General features: G+C 54.5%; 2 protein-coding genes across 26 annotated transcripts in view; one reads left to right on the forward strand and one right to left on the reverse strand.

The window, feature by feature from the left end:
- CTBP2 (C-terminal binding protein 2) overlaps positions 1-16141 on the forward strand; it is a 162403-nt gene extending 146262 nt beyond the window's left edge. For all 19 annotated transcript variants that reach the window (XM_067024355.1, XM_067024345.1, XM_067024358.1 and 16 more), the window contains 8 exons: positions 3074-3228; positions 3530-3674; positions 7975-8181; positions 11661-11875; positions 12365-12495; positions 13008-13135; positions 13551-13668; positions 15559-16141. In XM_067024355.1, coding sequence (XP_066880456.1) covers positions 3074-3228; positions 3530-3674; positions 7975-8181; positions 11661-11875; positions 12365-12495; positions 13008-13135; positions 13551-13668; positions 15559-15739 — 1280 coding nt within the window. In that variant the 3' untranslated portion in view covers positions 15740-16141. The remainder of the gene's footprint in view (positions 1-3073; positions 3229-3529; positions 3675-7974; positions 8182-11660; positions 11876-12364; positions 12496-13007; positions 13136-13550; positions 13669-15558) is intronic.
- Positions 16142-17889: 1748 nt separating this feature from the next.
- The window catches only part of ZRANB1 (zinc finger RANBP2-type containing 1), a 70425-nt gene continuing 65400 nt past the window's right edge, over positions 17890-22914 (reverse strand). For all 7 annotated transcript variants that reach the window (XM_059053975.2, XM_059053974.2, XM_067024387.1 and 4 more), the window contains 3 exons: positions 22124-22253; positions 21789-22018; positions 17890-20579 (listed from right to left, as the gene is read on the reverse strand). In XM_059053975.2, coding sequence (XP_058909958.1) covers positions 20361-20579; positions 21789-22018; positions 22124-22253 — 579 coding nt within the window. In that variant the 3' untranslated portion in view covers positions 17890-20360. The remainder of the gene's footprint in view (positions 20580-21788; positions 22019-22123; positions 22254-22914) is intronic.

The following is a 22914-nucleotide window of genomic DNA, read 5'->3' on the forward strand; positions in this document are numbered from 1 at the left end:
GGCAGTGACCCGGCTAAGCTGTCTCTCATCCTCAGCGCTGGGGGTCTCACGTGGTCCCCGTAAAGCCTGATCCTCAGCAGCCCCGCACTAATAGTCCCTGCACCTCGTGCAAAACACCTGTGAATCTCGCCCACTCCCCCCACGCACCCAGCTGTCCCCACCCAGCATCCTTCCCCAGCCTGAGCACCTCTGAGCCAGCATGATCCCCGTCGGATCTCCGTCTCCTGCCTTACCATAAAGAGCTTGCAGCCCGAGGTATCCTCGGGCCTCAGGAAGCTTGGGGTCTTGTGGACCAGCCTCAGCTGCATTCTGCATGCCCAGCCAGAACGAGGGCAACGGGTGGGTTTCGCCAAAGAGAAAGGCGACCCAAGTCGGGGAGGAAGGCGATCGCTAGGCAACCCGGAGTTTGTTTCCCGGGTAACGGGATGCATGCGTCGTCGCCGCTGCGGATGGACGCGTGGTGGCTGGCGGCAGCACCTCAGCCTCTCCAGACGCCTGCCTTGTGCCCACCGTCGTTTTCCCATGTGGTTGCTTTTTAATTAACAACTCGGATTTCCAGTCGTGATCATGAACTTTAGAAACGTTGTCTGATTAACCCTCCTGCCAGCAACCCCCAGAGTGAAGTCGGGGTGTTCTTCACCCTGTGGGAGGGGCAGCCCGGGGTGAGCAAGCACGTCTGCTCACTGTGTCCCGCAGGAGCCCAACCTTGCGCTCCGAGGGTAGGTGTGTGGGGCGGGGGCGGAATCCGGAGGAGGAGAGTGGGTCCTTGGGGGTGTGGTCACCTCCCCTGGCAGAGAGGGCAGGCGTAGGAGCTTCTGTGCGTCGACCCCGAGTTGGCACCAGCCGCCCGACCTTCCAGCTGCTTCCCCCGGTGCAGTACTTTCCACCTTGTGCCTCCGTTTCCTCTTCTCTAAGGGGGACGGTGGTGCTGTGTCAAGGGAGAAGTGAGAAGGTGTGGGACCCATGCGAAATTACGGCTCCCCCCTTCTCCCTCCGCGGGGTCTCCGGGGCTCCTGTCTGCCTTGGTCTTTGGGGGAACCTTCTCCCCACGTGCGCACAACACCTCGGCTCTCGTGGACCTGTCTGTTGGGCAAAGCAGGATGCCAGTGGGGCACTCGCCAGCCCCCCAGCAGCCCGCCAGCCTTGGGGCCTGCTCCCCGCCTGCCGTGTGAGCTGAGGGCTGGCGAGGATGCGGGGTAGGGGATCCCTGTTCCCTCCCAGGACAGAGAATGTTGAGGCTCAGCTTCGCTTGGGGATCCAGGTCCTGAGGAGGCAGTAGGGCTTTGGCTGCCGCTCGCGGGCTGGGAGGGTCCGTGGTCACTTGCGAGGCCCAGCCCGGGGCCGCCCAGAGGTGGCCCGCTTCCCCCCTGGCCACCCCAGCCTGTTCTTCTGAGGCCAGGACAAAAGCCTCTTCTCTGCTCTGCATTCAAAGAGATGATTGTCCCCCGATGCTGCAGCTGTGGCGTGGGAGCGCCGTCTGGGGTGGCGGCCGTGCGGGCATGCGGGACGCCCACCCCCCGCCCTGTGCAGCTCCAGTGGCACTGCGGCCACAGCACCAGACGGGGGGGGGGGCTCCTCTTTCAGCATCTGGCCCCAGCGTGTGGCTGACTGGGTCCCCAGCCCTGGTGCCTAAGGAGGGGCCCCACCCAGTCTCAGGGCTGCCAGGAGGGGAGCCCTTGCCAGCCGTTCGGAGCTGGGAGGCGGAGGTCCCGCAGATAAGCATGCCTGCGGCTCCCGCTTTGGCCTCAGGAGCCCGATCAAGCCCAGTGGCCAAGACGGCCACCAGAGAAGAGGATAAATAGATTCTGTGTGTGGGGAAGGAGACAAGATGCGCTGAGCCGGGCCTGGTGCGGTGGCCACGATCAGAGTTTATCTGAACATCTGAAAGCCTCAGATGCGTGGAAAGCTGTCTTCTTGTGACAGCTTGTGTGCTCTGTGACAGCAAACACTTGTGATTTGATGAGAAAACGGGAGGTGCCCTGTCCTGGCCACCTCAGTGCTGCAGTTTCTCCCGAAGCCCAGGGGTGTTTCTCCCATGCCCGGGAGGGGGGTGGGTCATGGTGATTCAACATCGGGACCAAAATCCAAGACCTTCCCGTGTGAACTTGAGAGGCGGAGTGGTTTTGTGGATGAATTGCCCTGGGTTGGTGCGTGTGCCGCCCGTGTGCCCCTTGTGACGGGCCCCCATGGCGGAGGGTGGACACTCCTCCCTCGTTTGGGTTGGAGGCGCTGCGGCTGCGCTGGGCTGCAGAACCAGCACTTAGGCAGCGTGTAGGGAGGCCCACCCCCAGCCTGTGCCCCCCGAGCTATGGGGCCGAGCATCCTTTGCCTCCATCAGAAGCACCAAGACGTGAGACGGCTCTGGCTGGTCTAGGCTGCCGACAAACGGCGCTTACTCTGTGGTCCTTTGAGAAATTCCGTTCGGTCTTCTGAGTCCCCGGCAAGCCGCTTGGCCTCACGCGCACACCTTCTCCAGCATCTTGGACTGGCTTCGTCTCCTCACCTGGCCCAGGTGAGAGGGCCCCTGAGCCGTGCCCAGGGCGCCTGCCCCCCAGGGGTTTCCTCCAGGAAAAGCTCCCGTGGGATGCCGGTGCCTCAGCTGTCCCATCTCATTTTGGACCCTCTGGTGCGCGTGTGGAAGGGCTGCGGGAACAGGAAGGCACAGCGGAGGGAGGGGCCGGGAGGCGGAGCCTGCCTTGGTGGTCTGGGGGCACACGGGGAGCCACCGTGCTGTCCCCGGTGGCAGAGGCAGGTGTGGGCCTGACCGGGTCCCCGGGCCCGAGTTCCTTGTGGCGGTAGAGCTCGCGCCGCAGTGCTGTTAGCTGCCTGTGTGCTCGCGGACGGAGGCATCTCAGCTCCTGCGGCAGTGGAGCTGCACAGACGTTGCTGCTCGGTCTCCTCCTTGGCTCGTCCCAGCATCCTCCCCGGAGGGAGGCGCATGGACGGTGGGCTGCGGTACCTCACTGGGAAGCACGGCCGGTGCGGGAGGCCCGGCCCCTCGCTGCGCGGCCCCGCCCTGTGTGGGCCGGTCGCCTCCCTCACCCACCGCTCCCGTCCTGTCCCCGCCTCCCAGGTATCCGCCCCCAGATCATGAACGGCCCCCTGCACCCGCGCCCCCTGGTGGCGCTGCTCGACGGCAGAGACTGCACCGTGGAGATGCCCATCCTGAAGGACCTGGCCACCGTGGCCTTCTGTGACGCACAGTCCACTCAGGAGATCCACGAGAAGGTGGGCGCCCTCCTCACCCCGCCCGCCGGTCTGGTCCCCCACCTTTTCACCCTCAGGTCCCTGCTGGCCAGTCCCTCTCACCTCCGTGGGCCTCCCTGACCACGCCTCCACCCCCCCCAACCCCCCACCCATTCCCCCGGCGTCACCGAGCCGGCCCTGAGCACAGCCGGGGGCCACTCGCCTGCAGGAAGCTGTCAACACCCAGCCGCATCCTAGCTGGCTGTTTGCCCACTGGAATCCTCCCTTGCGCGTTCAAGGGCAATGGGGGCCTCCAACCTGTGCTCTGCTCGCCCCGTCACAGGTTTTAAATGAGGCTGTCGGCGCCATGATGTACCACACCATCACCCTCACCAGGGAGGACCTGGAGAAGTTCAAGGCCCTGAGAGTGATCGTGCGGATAGGCAGCGGCTACGATAACGTCGACATCAAGGCTGCAGGCGAGCTCGGTAAGTGCCTGGCGGGTGCCCACCGAGCGCCCAGTAAGTGCCTGCTGGGGCAGAGGCAAGCCGGGACAGAGAGCACACAGCGCCTGCTTCTGGCTGGGGGAAGGGGGTTGGCTCCAAAGGGAACCTAGCCAGGCACACCTCCAGATACACAGGTAGAAGCGTCCTGCTGGGTTCAGAGGCCTCACCTTGGGACCTGTGGGGCTGGGCCGGGCTGGGCCACTTGGGAAGGATGCTAAGCCAGACAAGCCACAGGCCCTTCCCTGCAGAGGGGATGGTGAGTGACCACACCTCTGTGCTGACCGGCCAGGACCCGTCAACCTGAAATTAACTTGTGCTGGGTGCACAGCTCGCGGTTTCTGGGCCTCCTCCAGTCCTGGGATGGCGCTGTCTCCCCAAGGGCTGCTGTCCACACGTGCAGGCGGACCACTGCACAGCCCCTCCCGCCCATCCCTCGCCGTTAGGGGTTTCCAGGGAAGAACAGCAGACAGACAGCCAAAGGCAGGCAGGGCTCCCGGCCGCTTTCCAGAGCCCGGGCTGCAGGCGCCCCGAGGGGCGCCTGGCGTGGCAGCCTCCCTGTCCCGGCACCTGGCGTGGGCTCTCAGTGCATGGAGCGTTTGCAGAGAGGCTCAAGGGGCCACGCTTTGACAGCAAGAGACCCCAGGCTGCCCTGCTGTCTTTGGAGGGGCCAGAAGGGTCCTTCTAGACCAGCCCCTGTCTGGTGGCTGTCCTTGCTGTTTTTGAAACATGCCGGCCCCGCACCCAGCGTGTGGGGCTGCGGTCTGCCTGGTGCCACTGCCTCCCAGTGAAGCCCAGGGATAAGGCAGGAGGTGGCATTGCCCCGCAGCTGCTGTTCTCCTCCTCCCCTGTCCCGAGTGGGGTGCTGTGCAGTGGTGGCTCAGAAGATTGATCCTGGCTTTTCTGGGTCACCCCTGGCCAGCCTCCATCGTCTCACCCCCTTCCTCGGGGGGGTCGCTAGACCCTGTACAAGAGGAGAAGGGGTTAGGACAGCGGTGGCTTCCCACGGGCACCCCAAGCCTTCGCGTCCAGCCTCAGCATCGCTCTGAGCCCCTCTTTGTCGCCACGGAGAAACCTGGGAGGATGCGAGTCTTCAGAAGCATGTCTACTGTAAACTAAAGTTTTCCAGTTTTCCGTGGCACCGAGAAGAATGTTTTTGTTTGAAAACAAATGTTCTTTGTGCCCTTGATAGAGCTGAAATCCCAAGTTCGAGCGGTGACAGCGAATGTGGCTCGGCACCCCAGGTGGCTTACGATCCTTTCCCTCCACCTGCCTCCCGTCTCTGCAGCATCTGCCCCTCGTGACGCCGCCACCCGCAATGTGTGCCACGCTGGGCTTCCTTGCCAGGACCCGGCCGCTTCTCTCTGGGGGGCAGGGGAGGGGCAAGATGGGATCGGGAGGTGCCCGCGAGGGAACATCCCATGTCCGCAGTTGTAGAAGCTGCCTCGCGGGCAGACTCGGGGCCCGGGTGGCGCGGCCGTGTCCCCAGAGTCTCCCCCACAGAGGCCAGCCGGGGGCCTGCGATGTTGAAAGACGTAAACAGCATGTCCGCGGTGGCCTTTTCGTTGATCCTGGTCCAATCTGATAAGGGAGCTGCTTCGGGGACATCTGCTGGGCCGTTTTGAAGGCAGTTTTCAAATGTGGACTCTGCAGAAGGAAAATGGGCCCCTGTCCAGCCGTCCTTTGTCTCCAAACGCACTTCGCAGCTCATTCGGTCAGCTGGCCTGTAATGAGCACAGAAGAGCAGGTGGCTCGGGTCTCTGCCCCTCCTGATGACGTCCAGGCCCACGGCCTGTGTTCCCGGGAGGGCAGCTCCCCTCCAGCGTTCCCTGCAGCCCGTTCCTGAAGGATTCGGGACCCAGGGCACCTCGCCTCCGGCCCCGACACGATGGGCGAGGTGCTTCCTGTTCAGAGCAGGGAGGGCTTGTGGGCCGCCTGCCGCAGGCAAGGACGGCGCCTGGGCAAGTAGAGGGTCCCTCCCCATCTATAGTGTCACCCCAAGATCCAGGAGGAAGCAGTGGGAGGTTGGAAGGTTGCTGGAGGGAGCTAGGGCCCAGACTGAGCGCCGGGCACTGTCTCTCTGTGAGCCTTTCCGGCCAAACTCGTTAATCTGGTGTCCAGCCTGGTCCAGTCCAGCAAAGAGTAAAAGCATCAGCTGAGGGAAAACGCAGCTCAGCTCTTGGGCGCAGACTTTGGGTCCACGGGGGCTGCAGTCTTGCTCTGTGGGTGCCAGCAGCTTGTCCTGATGGCATTTGGAGAATCACCCTGAAGATATGAAGAACAGATTAGAAGGAGTTTCCCCTCAAGACGGTGGTCAAGGCTATAGAGTTTCGGCCATCAGGGCAGGAGGTCTCAGGGGATGCCAGCAGCACCTCCTCCCAGGCCTTGGGGCACCCCAAGCCCATGTATCCGCTTTCCCAGACCTTGGCCTTGGCCTTGGGCTCTCCATACAGGCACCAGAGCCAAGGAGCTAAATTTCAAAGTTCTAGTGCGAAGGCGGAGAGGTGGCCCCACTGCAGCCCCTCGTCCCCTGGGCAGGCTGGTGCGGTGCTTTATCTCTCATGGACGCACAGATTCTCTCCTCCAGCCTCATCACATCTCGTCCCACCTCGCAGGGCACAGGGGGGCCCCTGGGCCTGGGCAGTTGGCTGCGTGTGCCGCAGAAGGTCCACACTCGGCTGTTCTTCTGCTGGACCTTCCCCCTGGGCTTCAGGCAGAACAGAGCAAAGCCCCACGAGGAATGGAAATTGTCCCAGCTGCCGAAAGATTTTCTTATACCACTGGCATCTGCCTCCGTCTCTCCAGACTGCAGTAATCCTGACTTCTAGTCTAGCCCCAGATCCTGTGCTTGGTTATTTCAAATGAAGTGGGTGCTGCAAGACAGTTCACTGGCAGCTCCTGGAAGGTTTGTCAGCCTGCATCTCAAAACCTCATCCCCTGGTGGGTGGGGCAGCAAATGGATGCTTTCAGCCTGGGGGCTGTCTGCCCTCCTGAAGGGGTCCCTGAGACCCTGGAGCTCAGGGCAGCCCCCGTGGGGTGGCGACACAGCTGCTAGGAGGGGGTGCTCCACGCATGTGGTCCTGTTTTCTGTCCGGTGGAACTGCAGGTGCTCTCTGCCCACGCTCCTGACCCGAGAAGATAAAGGAATGCAGGCGCCTTACAGGAGGCCTGGCCCTGCATCGCTGGCTGTGACTCCCAAAAGGGACGTTTTGAGCTGGGCCAGCGTGCTCCATGGACCCCTGTGTCCCTCCTTGGAAAGCGGCTTGACTGGCCGACCCCAGGCCTTGCCAGGGGAACGGGGCTGGACCTGGGCCCGCTGGGTCTCGGGGTGCCCGCCCCTCCCACGTCTGGCAAACATTCTTCCCCAGAACACCTTCCCGCCGAGGAAGGTCAGTGCCAGGGCCCTTCCCGCCTGAGCCTTGGGGCAGTTCTCTCTGCAGTCCTCAGCTGCCGGCCTCCTGGTGCTGGGGAACTCTGGCCCTTCATCTCTGTTCCTCACACAGAGCCTGAGGGATCGTCTGCACCAGCTGCTCTCAGCCCTGAACGCTCTTTCAGAAAGCAGGGCGGGCACCTGTCTGCTCTGTTGTCTTTCTGTCGGAGCGGGAGGGTGACTAGGGTCCACTGAGCAAATGTGGGGCTGGATTCAGACATTGGCTCCATCCCGTCCCAGCCCACGGGCCTGGACGGTGTTCCTTTCTAATTCTTCTGTCTTGCCTTTTTTTTTTAAGAAAAAAAAAAAAAAAACTAGTAACACGTTCATTGCATTAGACTCCTAAAATACCATAAAACAAAAGGCCGGTCTCCATTACCCCAGCCCCGGCCTGGGAGGAGGATCCAAGAGGTTGCATTGCAAAGAGCCTCTGGTCTCCTGGACCCCAGAGACCATCAGGAGGGGGCCCTACGCGCCAGCTTCCTGGCGCTGGACGGGAATGGTGGATGGAGCTGGACCACTGCTCGCTTCCCAGGGACGTGGGGCCTGGCAGCGCTGGGTGGGCCGGCCGTGGGGTCAGCAGGGGGCTGGGGGGTGAGCCGAGCCCCGGACAGAAGTCCTCCTGGGATGGCTAGGGGGTGGGAGGTCCCTGGGCCTCAGAGCCAGACGGTCTGTGTCCTCTAGGTGACACGCAGGCCTCAGAGACCCTCACCTGCCCGGGGCCATACACAGAGTCCGTGGCTGAATGGGCCACCTTTGCCACCCCTGCCTCTCAACTGGGTGGACTGGGAGCCCTGGCGCTTCCCCGCAGAACCTGGGGTTCTGGTCCCAGCGCGCGGCTCTTGTCGTTTCCAGGCATCGCCGTATGCAACATCCCATCCGCGGCAGTGGAAGAGACAGCCGACTCCACCATCTGCCACATCCTGAACCTGTACCGGCGGAACACGTGGCTGTACCAGGCGCTGCGGGAAGGCACGCGGGTGCAGAGCGTCGAGCAGATCCGGGAGGTTGCCTCGGGGGCAGCCCGCATCCGCGGGGAGACGCTGGGCCTCATTGGCTTCGGTACGTGCGCCTGCTCCGCCTGGACCGCCGCGGGGACCGCCGGGGGGAGGAAGTCGGGGTGCGCTGCGGCCGTGCCTGCGGGAGGAGCTCGCTTGCGCCGGAGAGGTCAGAGGTCAAGACTGAGCAGGGATCTCGCCCAGAGGCAAGATCTGGGCTGCTTCTGGAAGAGTGGGTCTGACGTGGCTGGGTAGGGAGGATGCGGCAGGAGGGCGCCCCCAGGCAGGCGCCGTACTCCCTAACTGCCTCGGGCAGAGGGTGAGGGGTTGGTGGCTGAGTGGAGACCCAGGCAGTGGGCAAGGCCCACCTGCAGGTGCCAGGTGGGGGTGGCAGTGAAGAGTCACTGAAGGATTTTTTGCGCCCTAAGTGGCGCGCTCAGGTCAGCAGCTTGGAAAGGTCCCCCCAGAGAGGGGGCACGGTAAGGCCTCCCTCCGCGGTGACGCAGCTGGCGGCCCTGCGAGCGCCTGGGGCAGGTTCCTCAGGAGGAGGTGCGCCGCGGTGGAAAGCAGCCTGGCCGCCACGGCTGTTGGCAGCACTGGGCCCCGACTCGGCAAACGGGAGCCGGCTGGGTGGGCTTGCTCGTTGCTGAATCTCAGTCCCACGCTCACCGGCTCTGCGACCTTGAGGACAGGGCTCGACCTCTCTGCCTCTGTTTCCGACCTGTAAATTGGGAATGAGTGTTACGCGGTCGCTGCCTGCAAGCACGCGGGGTGCGTTGTGACCGCAGGGCTTGGCTTCCGGAAGGCCCCCCAAGCTGGCAGTCAGCCGTCAGCTTGCAGCCCTGTGTTTCCGAGTCACTGAGGGCGGGGCCTCTGGGACGGCAACAGTGCCTCCTTGTCCCGCAAGTTCCTGTCCAGGAGGCCCGGGTCCCGGCCGGAGCACGTGGAAGGGGCCGGGCTTCTTCCAGGAGCACACCTCTTTGCAGCACCTGGGCCTGAGTGCCAAGAGCCCAGGTTTCAGGCGTGATCACGCTCAGGGAGCTCATCCTTTCGCAAAAGAGTCTGTCTTCATTTTCCTGGCGTGGAAGATACAGCCTGACTCAGAAATGCTGGTGCCCGCGGGGCTTCCCACCGCTCTGGGAGGTGGGTCTTGGAGACGGTTCCTAGAACAGCGTGTGCATCCTTAAGCCAATGCACAAGCCTCAGGTGGGCTCCGGCCAGGCTGCGGAGCCTCACCTTGCGAGCGGCCCGGCCACGTGGTAGAACACTTGCTTCCAGGGCGTCTGACCGCAGCCATCACAGCAGGTTCTTACGGGGGACGTTTCTTCGGCTGTACCCTTTGCCATCCATCTTTTGAAGGCCGGTCCCGTTGATTGCAGCCCTGCTTACTCAAGACTGTAAGCCAAGCACTGCCACAGTACCGGTGCCCCCTGCACGCTAGGCTTTTCCTTGCTACCTTTCCTGGCCTCTCTGGAGCCTCCCAGAAGTGTAGGCAGAGCTGAGGCAGGAGGCGGCACGGTCAGAGGCGGCCTCACGCCCCTGCTGCCACCCTGATAGGGGCGGAATGCCTCCACTTGCCTAAGAGTCGGCCGAGAAGCAGAAGCAGAGCCCGGAGTGTGGAGCAAGTTCCTGCAAACCCAGTTCATGACGCCATGCGGGGGCCCGGACGGGGCGCTGGCACGAGCTCAGCCCCAGCCCGGGCTGCTGCTGGGTGCTGCTCAAGGCCTGCCTCCGAGTTGGGAACAAGCTTGAAAACTCCGAAGGGAAAGCCTGCCAACAGTGACAGTATTTTTATCTTTTTTTTTTTTTTTTTTTTTGCGGTACGCGGGCCTCTCACCGCTGTGGCCTCTCCCGTTGCGGAGCACAGGCTCCGGACGCGCAGGCTCAGCGGCCATGGCTCACGGGCCCAGCCGCTCCGCGGCACGTGGGATCTTCCCGGACCGGGGCACGAACCTGCATCCCCTGCATCGGCAGGCGGACTCTCAACTACTGCGCCACCAGGGAAGCCCTATTTTATCTTTTTAAGGCCAAGGCAATTGGGTTCTCCTCTCTGAGGCTGGGTTTTGATCAAGTCAGTAAGAGAATTCATCATCAGGTCTTGCAAAATCGAGTCAGGAAAACCCCATGGCTGAAGTAGAGCCAGTGGAAAGATGAGGGTTCGTGAATTTATGAAAAGCAGAGCCGTGGGGCAGGCTCTGGTGACTGGCCGTGCCTCTCCACCCCGGGCACTGCCGCCGGGACCCCATCTCCCGTGAAAGTGTGTTAGGATGCGGTGGGGAAGGAGGGCAGCTAAGGGCCAGCAAAGCCGGGGGTGGCGGGTGTGCTGGTGTTGGCCGTGAGCCCCAGCTGCCGCGTGGTGGGGCGCTTGGCTCCGAACCTCGGGTGCATCAGAGGGGGGTCTTCAGGTCACTGCTGCCTTTCCCACCCCTGCCGTCGTGCTGGCTCCTCTGCAGTGTGGCTGTACTTCCTGGCTCACCGTGTCCAAGTGGTGACACTGAAGAGGGATGGCACGAGGGGTGTGACCGCGGGCGACCCTGCAGCTCACCCTCCTGATCAGAATGGCCTTATCAGAGCTTTGCCCCCAGACCGCGGCGGTGGTGGAAGTGCCGCCCCTTTGGATTGCAGTTCAGCAGGAGGCAGAGGCGGTCCGCCACCCCACTGCCCTCCCGCAGGCTTTCCTTCTTCCTTCTTCCTCCTGCACATTTGAGCAATGGCTTTCGAGCCAGATTTTTTCTGCGCTCTCGCCAAATCAGCCCCTCCAGGTATCATTCACACCATTTTGTGTTCAAGCTCAAAACTGCTCTGGGAAGCAAGAGGCACCGTCCACGGGGGTCAGCGGGTTTGCGCAAATGACGGCCACTCAGGAGTCAGGGAAGGCTTCGCGTCCCGTTAGGCGACGTCGCTGTCTAACTTGCTGGAGGCCTGACCCGCGCTCCACGCGTGCTCAGAGCCCCACCTCTCAACCAGAGCACTTCCCCATCCATCGGTGCTCAAGCCAGGCTGCAGCGGTCCGTTTCGATCACTGTTCATGAGCAAACCTGGTGGCAGTTATACAAGAGAACAGTCCCTGTTCAACACTGAGAGCGATGGAGAGATGAAGCTCAGGTTAAGAAGCCCCCACTATATAAGCAAACAAGCAGGGGAAAGAGAAATAGGAAGGAGATCATATCGGTGATGGTTGGGAGCTGGCCCGTGGAGTTCACTAGATCGTTCTCTCTAGTTATGTCCATGTTTGAAAATGTGCACGATAGGAACTTGAAAGAACAACAACTGCTCTGGTAGCAAGTACAGGTGATAAGCGCTGCCCTGCTCGCCCAGGAACGCTGGCCCGGCTCCGGCCCCAGAGAAGTGCTGGCCTCAGGTGGCACCAAGCCCTGGGCGTTCGGTTCTCCCAGCAGCACCACAGACTGGGTCCAACTGCCGCAAGTGCTGGAGGCAGCAGAGCTGCGGCTGGGCACCCACCACGCCAGGCCGCGGCCTCGGGACGAGCGTCGGCAGGGGGCGCGGGGGCCTCGCTCACCTGGACGCTCTCTTTCTGCACAGGTCGCACGGGGCAGGCGGTTGCTGTTCGAGCCAAGGCCTTTGGATTCAGCGTCATATTTTATGACCCCTACTTGCAGGATGGGATAGAGCGGTCCCTGGGCGTGCAGAGGGTCTACACCCTGCAGGACTTACTGTATCAGAGCGACTGCGTCTCCTTGCACTGTAATCTCAACGAACATAACCACCACCTCATCAATGACTTTACTATAAAGCAGGTAAATTGAAATCAATGGTCTCAGACCCTGGAAACTTGTCAAAACCAAAGGGGGAATGGGAAACGGTCCATGGACACACCAGTGAGCGGGGAAGAAAGTCCCCCGAGACATCAGCAAGGAGCTGGGCGGGGCCCCGTCCGTGAGATGGGGTGAGATGGGCCGCGGTGAGCGGGGAGGGGCAGGAGCTGGCCCAGGACCCAGCAGGGCCCTGCTCTGACCAGGCCTGGCCTCCAAGACAGCCGGTCGACAGGTCACGGCTCCCGCCGCCCCAGCTTGCAGCCCGCCCTCGGATCAGCAGGAGCCGGCCCCCCGGCCCCCCGGTGCCACCGAGGCTCCGCACGCCCTTCCCCCGCAGCCGCTGCGCACGCATCAAACACCCAGACCCACCGCCATCCGCTGCCGCGGCTCTCTTCTTCAAACCTGGGTGCTGGCTCCTCCCAAGGCGGCAGCGGCGGCACCCGTTTACCAGCTTTTCCCTCCCCCTCGCAGATGAGGCAAGGAGCATTCCTAGTGAACGCGGCCCGCGGCGGACTGGTGGATGAGAAAGCCTTAGCCCAAGCCCTCAAGGAAGGCAGGATACGAGGGGCGGCCCTCGACGTGCACGAATCGGAGCCTTTCAGGCAGGTTTGGTAGCTCGGGGCTCGCGCAGGAACTTGCAGGAGCCCCACTGTGAACTCGGGACAGCTTCCCAGACGGGTCCTGGGTGGGGGCACCTGGAGACCAGGTGTACAGCCTCTGTTCTTCTAAGGTCTGTGCTGTATTCTCACCAAGTGTAGAAGGGCCAGAATTTCCCCCCCAGAGATGATCAGAAAGGGGAGAGGCAGAAAGAAAGGTGGTGGTGAAGAGCGGGCTTCCTCTGTACTCCGGATTACTCTGGTTGGAGGCAGGCTAGTCGGCCCTCCCTAGAATTGCTCCTTCTTTCCCGAGTCCCTGACGACGCCTGACGCTGATTACAGTTTCACGAGTATGTTCTTCTTAAAGTCCCAACCCTTGGGAAACAGACGGCAGAATCCCCCCGTTTTATCTGCGCAGCTAGCGTTCCACACGGCCAAGGGCTCCCTTTTGACCAGCGGGGCAGGGAGTGGCGTACGGTGTCTCTCTCATGGGCTGTTTTTTGTGTGCGCTCGTCTAGCTTTGCTCAGGGTCCCCTGAAAGACGCCCCGAATCTCATCTGTACGCCCCACACGGCCTGGTACAGTGAGCAAGCGTCACTGGAGATGCGGGAGGCGGCCGCCACCGAGATCCGCCGCGCCATCACAGGTGAGCCCTCCGCCGCGCTGGCCGCCTCCGATCCCGGCGACGGACACGCGGAGGGGGGCGGGGCTTTGCCGCGGGCAGAGGTGTCTCTAGGCGTCAAGTTGGAGAAATTCGGAATGAGCTGGGCCCCCTTTCAGGGGAAACCAATTCCCTTTTGTATTAGCCAGTGCGAGTCTCGCAAACCTGGAAGGGGAGCCCCAGGGGGAGCCGTGGGCAGCTCCCTTCTGTTGGGCTGAAGCCCAGCGTGGTTCGGGCCCTGGAACAAGTCATATGTTGTGGAAATACAAGGGCCGGCCCTTCCTATCAAAGAGTGAGAGACTTGCGTTGTAGCTTGTTCCCGCGTAACAGAGGAGTATAACATTTAAGTCACTGTGACCTTGAAAAATACATACGATTACTTCTAATCATCTTATTCCAGGTCGCATCCCAGAGAGCTTAAGAAACTGTGTGAACAAGGAATTCTTTGTCACAACAGCTCCCTGGTCAGTCATAGATCAGCAAGCAATTCATCCAGAGCTCAATGGTGCCACATACAGGTGAGGAGAGGAATGGGCTGAGCCCTGCTCCCTGGGGGAGGGCGGAGTCGGGGGGCTTGGGGATGTTAAGCCGACCTGGGCACTAGTGGCAATTACGTACACGGTCCCCTCCTCTCAGCTCTTCCATTCCTCATTTCCATGGAAGCAAACATAGTTTGGGGACAGAGCCCATTTTAAAGGGGGTGTGGGGTACAGTGGGTTGTGCATTCGCCAGTGGGTCTGAATCACTGTTCATTCCGAAGCCGCTTGAAAACCAGAGCGTTTCTAGGTGAAAAGGTACAGAAAAGGTCATCGAGGAAAAGGGCCCGATTTTGTTTTCTAACTTGAACCTTCGAAGGGGGTGTCCCCGTTTCTCTGTGAAGCAGGAAGTTTGACCCCAGGGGTACGTGACAGTGACAGTTTGGGTGTGACTGAGGCAAGAGAACCTGCTGCACTGGGGACACGAGCCAGGACCCTTGGAAGGGACCGGGGGTTTTGTCTGTGGTAGTTTTCCATGGTTCTCTTCCCCCAGCATGGCCGGTTGCAGGGAAACAGCTCCTCCTGCATAAAGGAGAGAAGCTGCGGCGGGGAATGCCAGACGGGAACTTTTGTTCTGCTCACTCTGGCCCAGTATTGCCCCACCTTGGCAGTACTGGGCCAGATGTCCCGTGCATTGTAGGATGTATAGTGGCAGCCCTGGCCCCCACCTGCTAGATGCTGATAGCACCTTCCACTCCCAACAGTGACAACTAAAAACGCCCCCCAGACACTGCCCGAGATCCCTGGTTTTGAACCACTGCTCTAGGGGGCGATTAAATATAGCCTGTGTAAAAGGACCCGTAAGTGAAGGCTCCTACTCTGGGCAAGGAAGCTAAGCGGTTTCTTCCCAAGTCACATGGCTTTATTTACATGCAGCATGTTCTGTTAAAGTCCCACTTGTGTTTTACCCTCATAAGCATTTTCAAGCATCACTTGAGCCCAGCCCAGCACCAGACCGGATTCCCCTGTTTGTTCGTGTGGGTGGCCTGCCCTTGAAGGCCATGTCCTAATTATTCCTCTAGACAGACAGAGCAGGGCTCCTTGGCCCCTTGGAAAGCTGCTTGTGCTGGAGGGTTGCAGCTCACAGGGATCCTGTTTATCAGAGTTCTCCCGGACAGGTCCTGACCAGCGTAGCGTCACTGTAACAGGCCACAGGACGGGAGGTGGGGGGGCGGAGCATAGCTTCCGCAGGGAGAGACAACTTGGAGAAGGAGACTAATTCTAAAGCCCCTGCTTCATAAGTACGTTTTGTCCTCGGTGTTTAGATACACCGAGTCACATCTGTGCGTAATGCCCGTGTGCTCGGGTGTGCGGGCGCACACAGCCATTCCTGTGCCTGCAGGATAAGGTGAGGCCACGTTCAGGTGGCCGCCAGGTACCCTGAGAGGGCAGACATCCTGCCCATCAACAGCTCACCATCTCCCCTGTCCCCTCCCACATCCTGGCTTACGGGAGCCGGTAACTAAGCAGCCTAGGGAGTCACACTTAGCAAGCGTTCTTCATGCCGTCCGTTAGGAAATCGTTAAAGCCTTTGATGTAACTGATGAATACTTTCTAACACAACCGGAAAACTTGGAGTTTATTTTGTCCAAAACGTTTTCCAAATGGGACAGTTTCCCCACACACGATTAATTAGTATAGTCTATTGCTGTTGCCTGAAAGCTACAAAGTTAGTGCTTTGATGGGCCTACATAGGCTTTGTGGTTTATGAATTAGATGTCCGTGTTTACGATTTCTCCTTGCCTTGGAGGTAGGAAGTATGACAACCCATTCCATAAAAAAGGCAGAGCAAGAGCTTGGCAGCTTCTGGGGCCTGAACTTCACCGGCCCTTTCTCTTGTGCCCGCCCCTCCCTCCCTCCCTCCCTCCCTAGATACCCGCCAGGCATCGTGGGCGTGGCTCCGGGAGGACTTCCTGCAGCCATGGAAGGGATCATCCCCGGAGGCATCCCGGTAACCCACAACCTCCCCACGGTGGCACACCCTTCCCAAGCTCCCTCTCCCAACCAGCCCACAAAACACGGGGACAATCGAGAGCACCCCAACGAGCAATAGCAGAGACGGAAGCTCGTCACTCAGATACACCGGGACCAAGAGACAGCGGGAAGTAGGTGAGCTAAGAGGAAAGGAACTTGACAGTCTTTTTAACTGCTTCTGGACATACGCATCGTTGACGCTGCAGTGTTAAAACTACAAAAGAGCTCGAAGCCGAGACGTGGGAAAACCGAAGATGTCGTCTGCTTGCGGAAGCGCTGAAAAAGACTCGGATGTGATTTATTAACGACCAACTTGTTATTGTGTGTTAAGTTTTTCATCTGTGCATCAAATCACAAAGAATAAATAGATCTTTTTCCTTTATCAGTCCCTTGGACACAGCAGGTCCTGAACACCTTGCTCTAGAATGTTGCATCAGGAGTTCCAAACATCAAAATAAAAAATATTAAGAGGAAACCCCCATCCCATGACTCTAGTCCCTTCGGTCCACGGGGGCTGGTTACCTCTTTTGCTAATAGGAAGATTAAATTACTACAAAATGGGGAGAAAACTGTTTGCCTGTGTTAGACAACCGCGAGCATAGGATTGAAGACAGTACAGGCTCCTGTACAGAGAAGTCTCTCCCATCTGAACTGCATACTGAGCGGGCAAGTTGGTTGTGAGTTCAGTAAAAACCCTCTGATGATGCAAAAAAAAAAAAAAAAAAGTATTAAGTTTCACAAGCTGTTTGTACTCAAATATATTTTCTCAGTTTCAGATCCTCAGCTATTTTATTGAGTGGAAAGTCTTGAACTGAAAGGGTTCAAGAAGAATAATGTTGCATTTCCTTATGTCTCAGGAAACACTTTTTATGGTAATTTGTCAGATTGTCTATGAACAAACCCACTTTTTTAGACATTGATAAAGTCTTCTTTTCTTCACGTGATATTTTATACAAGAACACTTCAGGTGTGTTATTAGATGTGACTGATTTTAACAAATCCTATTAGATTTGTATCAACTAGTTACATGTTATATTCATAGTCTTTTGTGAATCATCGCCTTTTTGTTTAAAAGATGGCCTATTTTGAGCCTTTGTATAGGTACATTCCTGTTTTTGTGACAAAAAAAAAACCTTTAAAACTGTCCCAAACAGAAAAATAATGGCTATCAGAAATATGTTTTGTTTTAGTGTGAGTTACCGTTACTGTATTTGTTTATTGTAAAGGTGGACATTTAGCGTTCAGTGCAGTTTTCAATAAAAAGTAATAAAAATTTGTTAAGCTCTGAAATTCAAGTACAACTCACCAGTGTAAAAGTTCTCTCCTTGAGATGTTTAAAGGCAACTGCATTTTCAATTAGCCAGTTTCCCAACTTGTTATTCCAAGGTTCAAAGATTTACAGTACTTTTCTATCATCTACCTATTCCATAACCAAACGCAAGAATGCTGATAATTACTTCATGTGATAGTTTAATTGAAAAAAATCAAAACTTCACATAAGTCCATCCTTATCAAATCATGCCATCCTTAAGATGAAATAGTGGGTTAGAACTAAGTCAATTCAAGAAAAAAAATTGGTCAAGTTTTAGAATTTTGATTTTAATTTACCCAAAAGCAAAATTATCTGGCTCAAGCATTAATGCAGGAAGGGAGGTGAATCTCAAAAAAAAAATTTTTTTTTAACGATATTTACAAAGAAATGTTGCAAAATAATTAACACCAGCCATTTCCATAGGTTAGGAACTTTCTGTTGATTTTATGGGTCTTCCTTCTTAAATAGCATTAAACCCCTTACTACTAGTGGTATCTGCAAATGTCAGTCACGACCAACAATTCCAGGTAACAAACTCCTTTTCAGCCACCTCCGCCCACCCTTTCCCACTTTAAAAAAAGTCATGGCAATTTAAAGCATCAACCTCCTCAGCTCGCTCATTTTAAGGTGGTGGTCCCATGCCAACTCTCCCATGAAAAATTACATTGAAACCACCTGACACGGATAGAGAGATCCTGGACAGAGACAGAGCAAATGGTTACTGACCTATCACTCCGGGGAGCAGAATGGCAGCTCAAGATCATCTTCACAACCACTTGTCAAACAGGCAATCAGTGAGGGGGTGATGTATGCACAAAAAGGAGACCCCAACCGCCTATGCACAGCAATAGTCCCTTAACACAGATTAAGTCTGTGACACGATGAGCCTAAAAACCAAAAACATAAAAAGGTCCAAATCCATGGTGCACCTGGGTTTTAATTGACAGAAAACACCACACTGTATTCTCCCTAGAAAAAGAACCATAAAGTCCATACAGTTAAAGGTATTACTGTCCAGAGTCAACCAAAAGACATACATTATCTGTCACCCTGCCATATATAATCTGAGAAAGGACTGCAAACTCTATCTTGGGACAACAGTTATGGCTGTTTGATAGTTCAAGAGCTTAACATAGCACTGATTCACCAAAATGTTGGCCTTTACCAGCCAATCTGCTGTGAAAACCATTTAAAGCCCCATCCCTGTCTGGAGCCTAAGAAATGGAGTTTTATATATATATATATATATATATATATATATATATATATATATATATATATATATAAAATTCTTTCCCACAGGGAAGAATGCTGTACCTGTTAAACTAGATGTGGTCAGGGTCACTGATCTATAAATAAATAAATAAAGAGGCACCTCAGGGGACACACCACGCAGCAAACACCACACGGAGGCTAAGGCTAAAGACCGAGCCCGCAGTTTTCTCAACAGCACTGACTGTAATGTAGACCAGACCCTAGCAACTAGATGCTTTTCCCTCAAACATTTCTCTTCGGCTTCTTGAACTGGGAGAGCAGTTTTTGCTTAACAGCAACTAGAACAGGATGTCTGGCCACTAAAGAATTCTCTCCCTATATATGGAGAAAAGTTTATAGGGATGCTGTGCTATGTAATCAGAATGGCAGCCTTCTAAAAATTATTTCTGTCCAAAATGAAAGCAAACCATAGAGTCAATTTATAAGAAAACATTAACCATTTGAAACAGTAACATATACCATTATAACATCAAAATTCATTCATATGGAATCAAATTGCAAATATTTTTCCTGCAAGTTCTAGCATGCAGCAAAAGCGATCATCCCGGGAACGCGTTTCAAGGAGTGCTCGGAGAGGGAAGAAAGAACTAGAGATGACATCCCATTCCAGCATCAAATCTGATGTGCACATTTCAATAGCATCTAAACAGAACTTAGAAGAAAACAAGAAGTAAATATTTCAAGGTTTTCACAGACTTTTCATCAAGGGAAGTGTGTGTGTGTGTGTGTGTGTGTGTGTGTGTGTGTGTGTGTGTGCGCGCGCGCACGCGCGCGCGTGCACATGCGTGTGTGTGTGTGTGTGTGTAGGGCTTCTTTCCAAATTCCTTGCCACATCAATAGTCTACAAAGTGCTTACCAGGACACTAAGTCTTTTTGTGTTCCTGAGATAGGTCTGAAATTTTTACCCAGTTTTGAATGTATACCTGAAGTGGTCAAATAATACTTTTTGTAGAAAGTTTTCCTACCTAAGATTATAGTCTTAACTTTAAATAAGAATGGCCACAATTAACCAACATGCAAAAATTCTCAGACTACTCACTGAGAAGTTCATTATACAATGCATTTACCACCTTGCTGTGTTCTTAAATCTTTATTCTATACTGAACTGATATTCCCAATTAGCCCAAGCAAAGGCATGCCTTTCTAACACAATTCGCTTAAAGCAGAGTTGATGACAAAAGACAGTAAGAACCCACAGACCCTACGCATGGCAACCTGGCAGAGTATAACATTGTCAACGGAGTCAGGTGGGCAAATTTCGCGCGATTCATCCCGTTACATACGAGCGGACCGGCTCCCCCCAGCACTCCCCGCACTAACTATTCACAGAGAGACTGCTACCCAGAGTCTGGCAGAAGAAGCCCCATCGTAAGGGCACTCTTCCAAACAAATAAATACCTAAACACTGAAAAGGGGCATATCAGGAACTTTTAAAAGGACAAAATAATAGAAACCAAAACCCTTTCCAAAACAAGGGAACGATGTCTATGCAAAGTTCACTCAATAAAAAATCCTTGCTTTTCTTACAGTTTGTTCCTTAAAGATTTGATTTGATTTTATTGGGCACAACAGGAACTAAATTATTAATAAAAATAAAAGCTTGTTTTTATTTTTTTCTGTGGATAATTTGTACAAAAAGTTTCCATCTCTCTCACGAGCTCTAGTGAGACATAATGTAAAATGGATCTTTTAAGATGGAAGTAGAATGCCAGGTTCTACTTTAAAAAGAATTATCTCAAAGGAACAAAGAGTGATCTGCCATGTGCATTTGGAGGTGCCCATGCTGGAAAAAACTTCTCAATAATAATGAAGATGCTGGTACAACTTTTCCTATTACACAACCACATGCGTTAACATTTATAGACAGATTTACAATTTGAAAGGATAAAAGTTCTGTCTTAATAAAATTCATTTTTTTACAAACTGTAGTCCGAAGCTCTGTCTCCTCACACAGCAGATGCGTCATCTCCATCGGGTGTGGATCGGAAAAACCCTTCCCGGCAGACCCTGCCAGATCTGCTTCATTTCGTGCCAGGCGCTCTGCGTGGAGCACCGCAGTGACGTGGAGGCCACCACAGATCTGACACATTGCTCTTCTGCTCTTTGATTATTTTCATTCATCTTCATCATCTTCGTCTTCCTCTCCATCAGACAGGGATGTACAAGGCCGGATCTGTCGGTAGCGGTCAAGCCATTTTTCTACCATCTGCGTGACCAGGGGGTGATTTCGCCGCCGAGAGCTCTTCTGCATGGCCACGAGAACTCCTCCCTCAGTCACACAGCAGTCCAGCCACTCCCTGAGCAGCTTTTCTTGCTGTTCCTCATTACCTAGCTTTGAGAGGAATGTGAAGAAGAGGGAAAATAATACAACAGATCAGAGACTTGACAGGAAAAATTTAATAGAAACCTACAGCTGGTATGATGAATGAAAAGGCCAGAGCAACGAAGTGTTTCAACATGGTTTCCACCTCTCATCAATTTTATGTTTAAAACCCAGTTTCCTACGGTTAAATAGAAAAAAACATCAATGGGAAAATTCACAGAAAAACCTAGAGGGAAGAACAGCCTAGTAATAAGTTAATTTGTTTGATATAATAGCAAAAAGCAACTGTTATCTAATAAGCTGATCCTGGCAAAGAAAAAGCTAGAAAGAGAAAGTTGCAGCTTCAAACAGAACAAGGTAAGTTTACCCAGAAAGTTATGTATATAGGCTCAAGTTACAACAATTATCTATGAACTTTTTTGGTTACAAAAAGTTTATAATTATTACTAGCATATTAAAGACCAATAATTTTATAAGAATTTGGGTCTTCTGAGAGTGTTCTTTTACACATGCTCACCCCCTCCCCTGCCTGGTCCGCAACGCCCCCCACCTGCAGCCTCAGTGGATCTGCTGCCCGGCGCTCTGCTCCTGCTCCCACCACCGCCCAGGTATCTATCTAGTCTCAACTGAGTTGCCAGTATTCCTCTTCTGGGCAAACTGGCTGTTGGCTCCCCAGTTTACCCAGAATAAAGCCAAAGATTTAAAAGACCATTGACGACCCCATGCCACCCCTTAATCTCTCAGCCTCGTCTCTCCCCCCTTGTTGCCCAATCCCCACAAACCACAGTGGCCTGAACTTCCCTCTACCTACAACTCTCTTCCCCCAGATTCTGCAAGACTCCTTCCTCTTTCAGGTCTCAGTTCAGGCATCACCTCCTCAGTGATGCCTTACCTTGGGCCCCCGGTAGCCCCCTCACCCCCCCCTTTCCCTCTCACCCCATCTTTTTACTTTTTCTCCTCAGCACTCAGCACTACCTGAGAGCCAGGACTTTGGTCTTCACTGCTTTATCTCTGCACAACACATCCTACACAGCAATTCTGAAAAGATAAATTTCAAAGTCTGTCTCACCAAGATTTATAGAAAGTGACAATTACTATGACCAAATTCAAAATTGTAAGTGGTAGTACAGATAATACCACACCTGAAAGACACACTAGGCTGGGTTCTGGCACAGCGCTGCTACTTTAAGTAATTAATACAAGAAACAGGCTTCTTACCTCCTGAGCAGAAAGAAAGTGCACATGGAGTAACTTCCTTTCACTGTCAACCAGAGGCAGAAACGTAATGGTGACATCGTCATCGGTGTTCAGGTTAGCACCAGCACCTCGGTTACCATAGCCATCATTTTCCATGGCAACCAAAGCAGAGAAGTGGCCCCTTGTATAGCCCAGAGCAATCGGACTTTTCCAACAAAAACTCTGTTCCCACAACAAAGGCAAATACACACCTGGAAAGAGGGAAGAAAGTCACAATGAGATTTTCAGGATGTGACTGCAATGTGCATTAAAATAATAAACAAGAAAGTTCCAAAATACTCATGATAATGGCTTACCTTGAAACCGAGTATATCCTAAAGTTTCTCCCCGGAAACTTTTATAATATTTTACTCCATAAACTATAATTGGTCGTCTAAGAATATGTGCAAGTACAAAAATGTGGGTCTGTTCCAAACTTGCTCCAGGCTGTACAGAACAAAATAAAGGAAAGCAAATTCTCTTTAAAACATTTATTACCACCTCGGAAAACTGATGTGTATAACACAATGCCACCCTCCTTCTTTACACTATCTCAATTCATTTAAAAAATATAGTAGTACTACTGTCAAACTAAAGAGTTTGATTCCTCAAATAGCAAAGTCCAATAAAAGAAATCTGCAAAGTTTATGTAGAGGTATCCTTCATTATCCAAACTCAAGAAGTGAACAGATTTGGTTAAATACCTATTTCAGAAACAAGAGATTCAGACAGCAAAGGAAGCTTGATTTATATAACTGCCTTCTGGTTAAGTTACTTGTGAAAGTACTACCTACAACTAGGTCCACCCCAAGTAAAAAGATGAGCTTCGTTATTTCACACAAACATCAATGGCTGCAAATGGCTGCATCACCTAAGGCAAGAATATGCAACAGGTCTCCCTTCCCCCTATAATGATTCTGACAGCACCTTTACAGGAGGTACATGTCTCAGATGTAAAACAGTCACTGTGAACCCTGCCCAAATGGCCCATAGACAGAAGGTACTTCCCTCAGAGGGTACTAATGAATTATGATGCTTTCTGCAAAGAAAAGAAGTGGCTCGTTGTGCAAATATTTGCAGTTTATAGTTAAGTATATTAATATGCTTC

This window comes from Kogia breviceps, chromosome 2, assembly GCF_026419965.1.
Source record: "Kogia breviceps isolate mKogBre1 chromosome 2, mKogBre1 haplotype 1, whole genome shotgun sequence".
Classification (NCBI taxonomy): Eukaryota; Metazoa; Chordata; class Mammalia; order Artiodactyla; family Physeteridae; genus Kogia; species Kogia breviceps.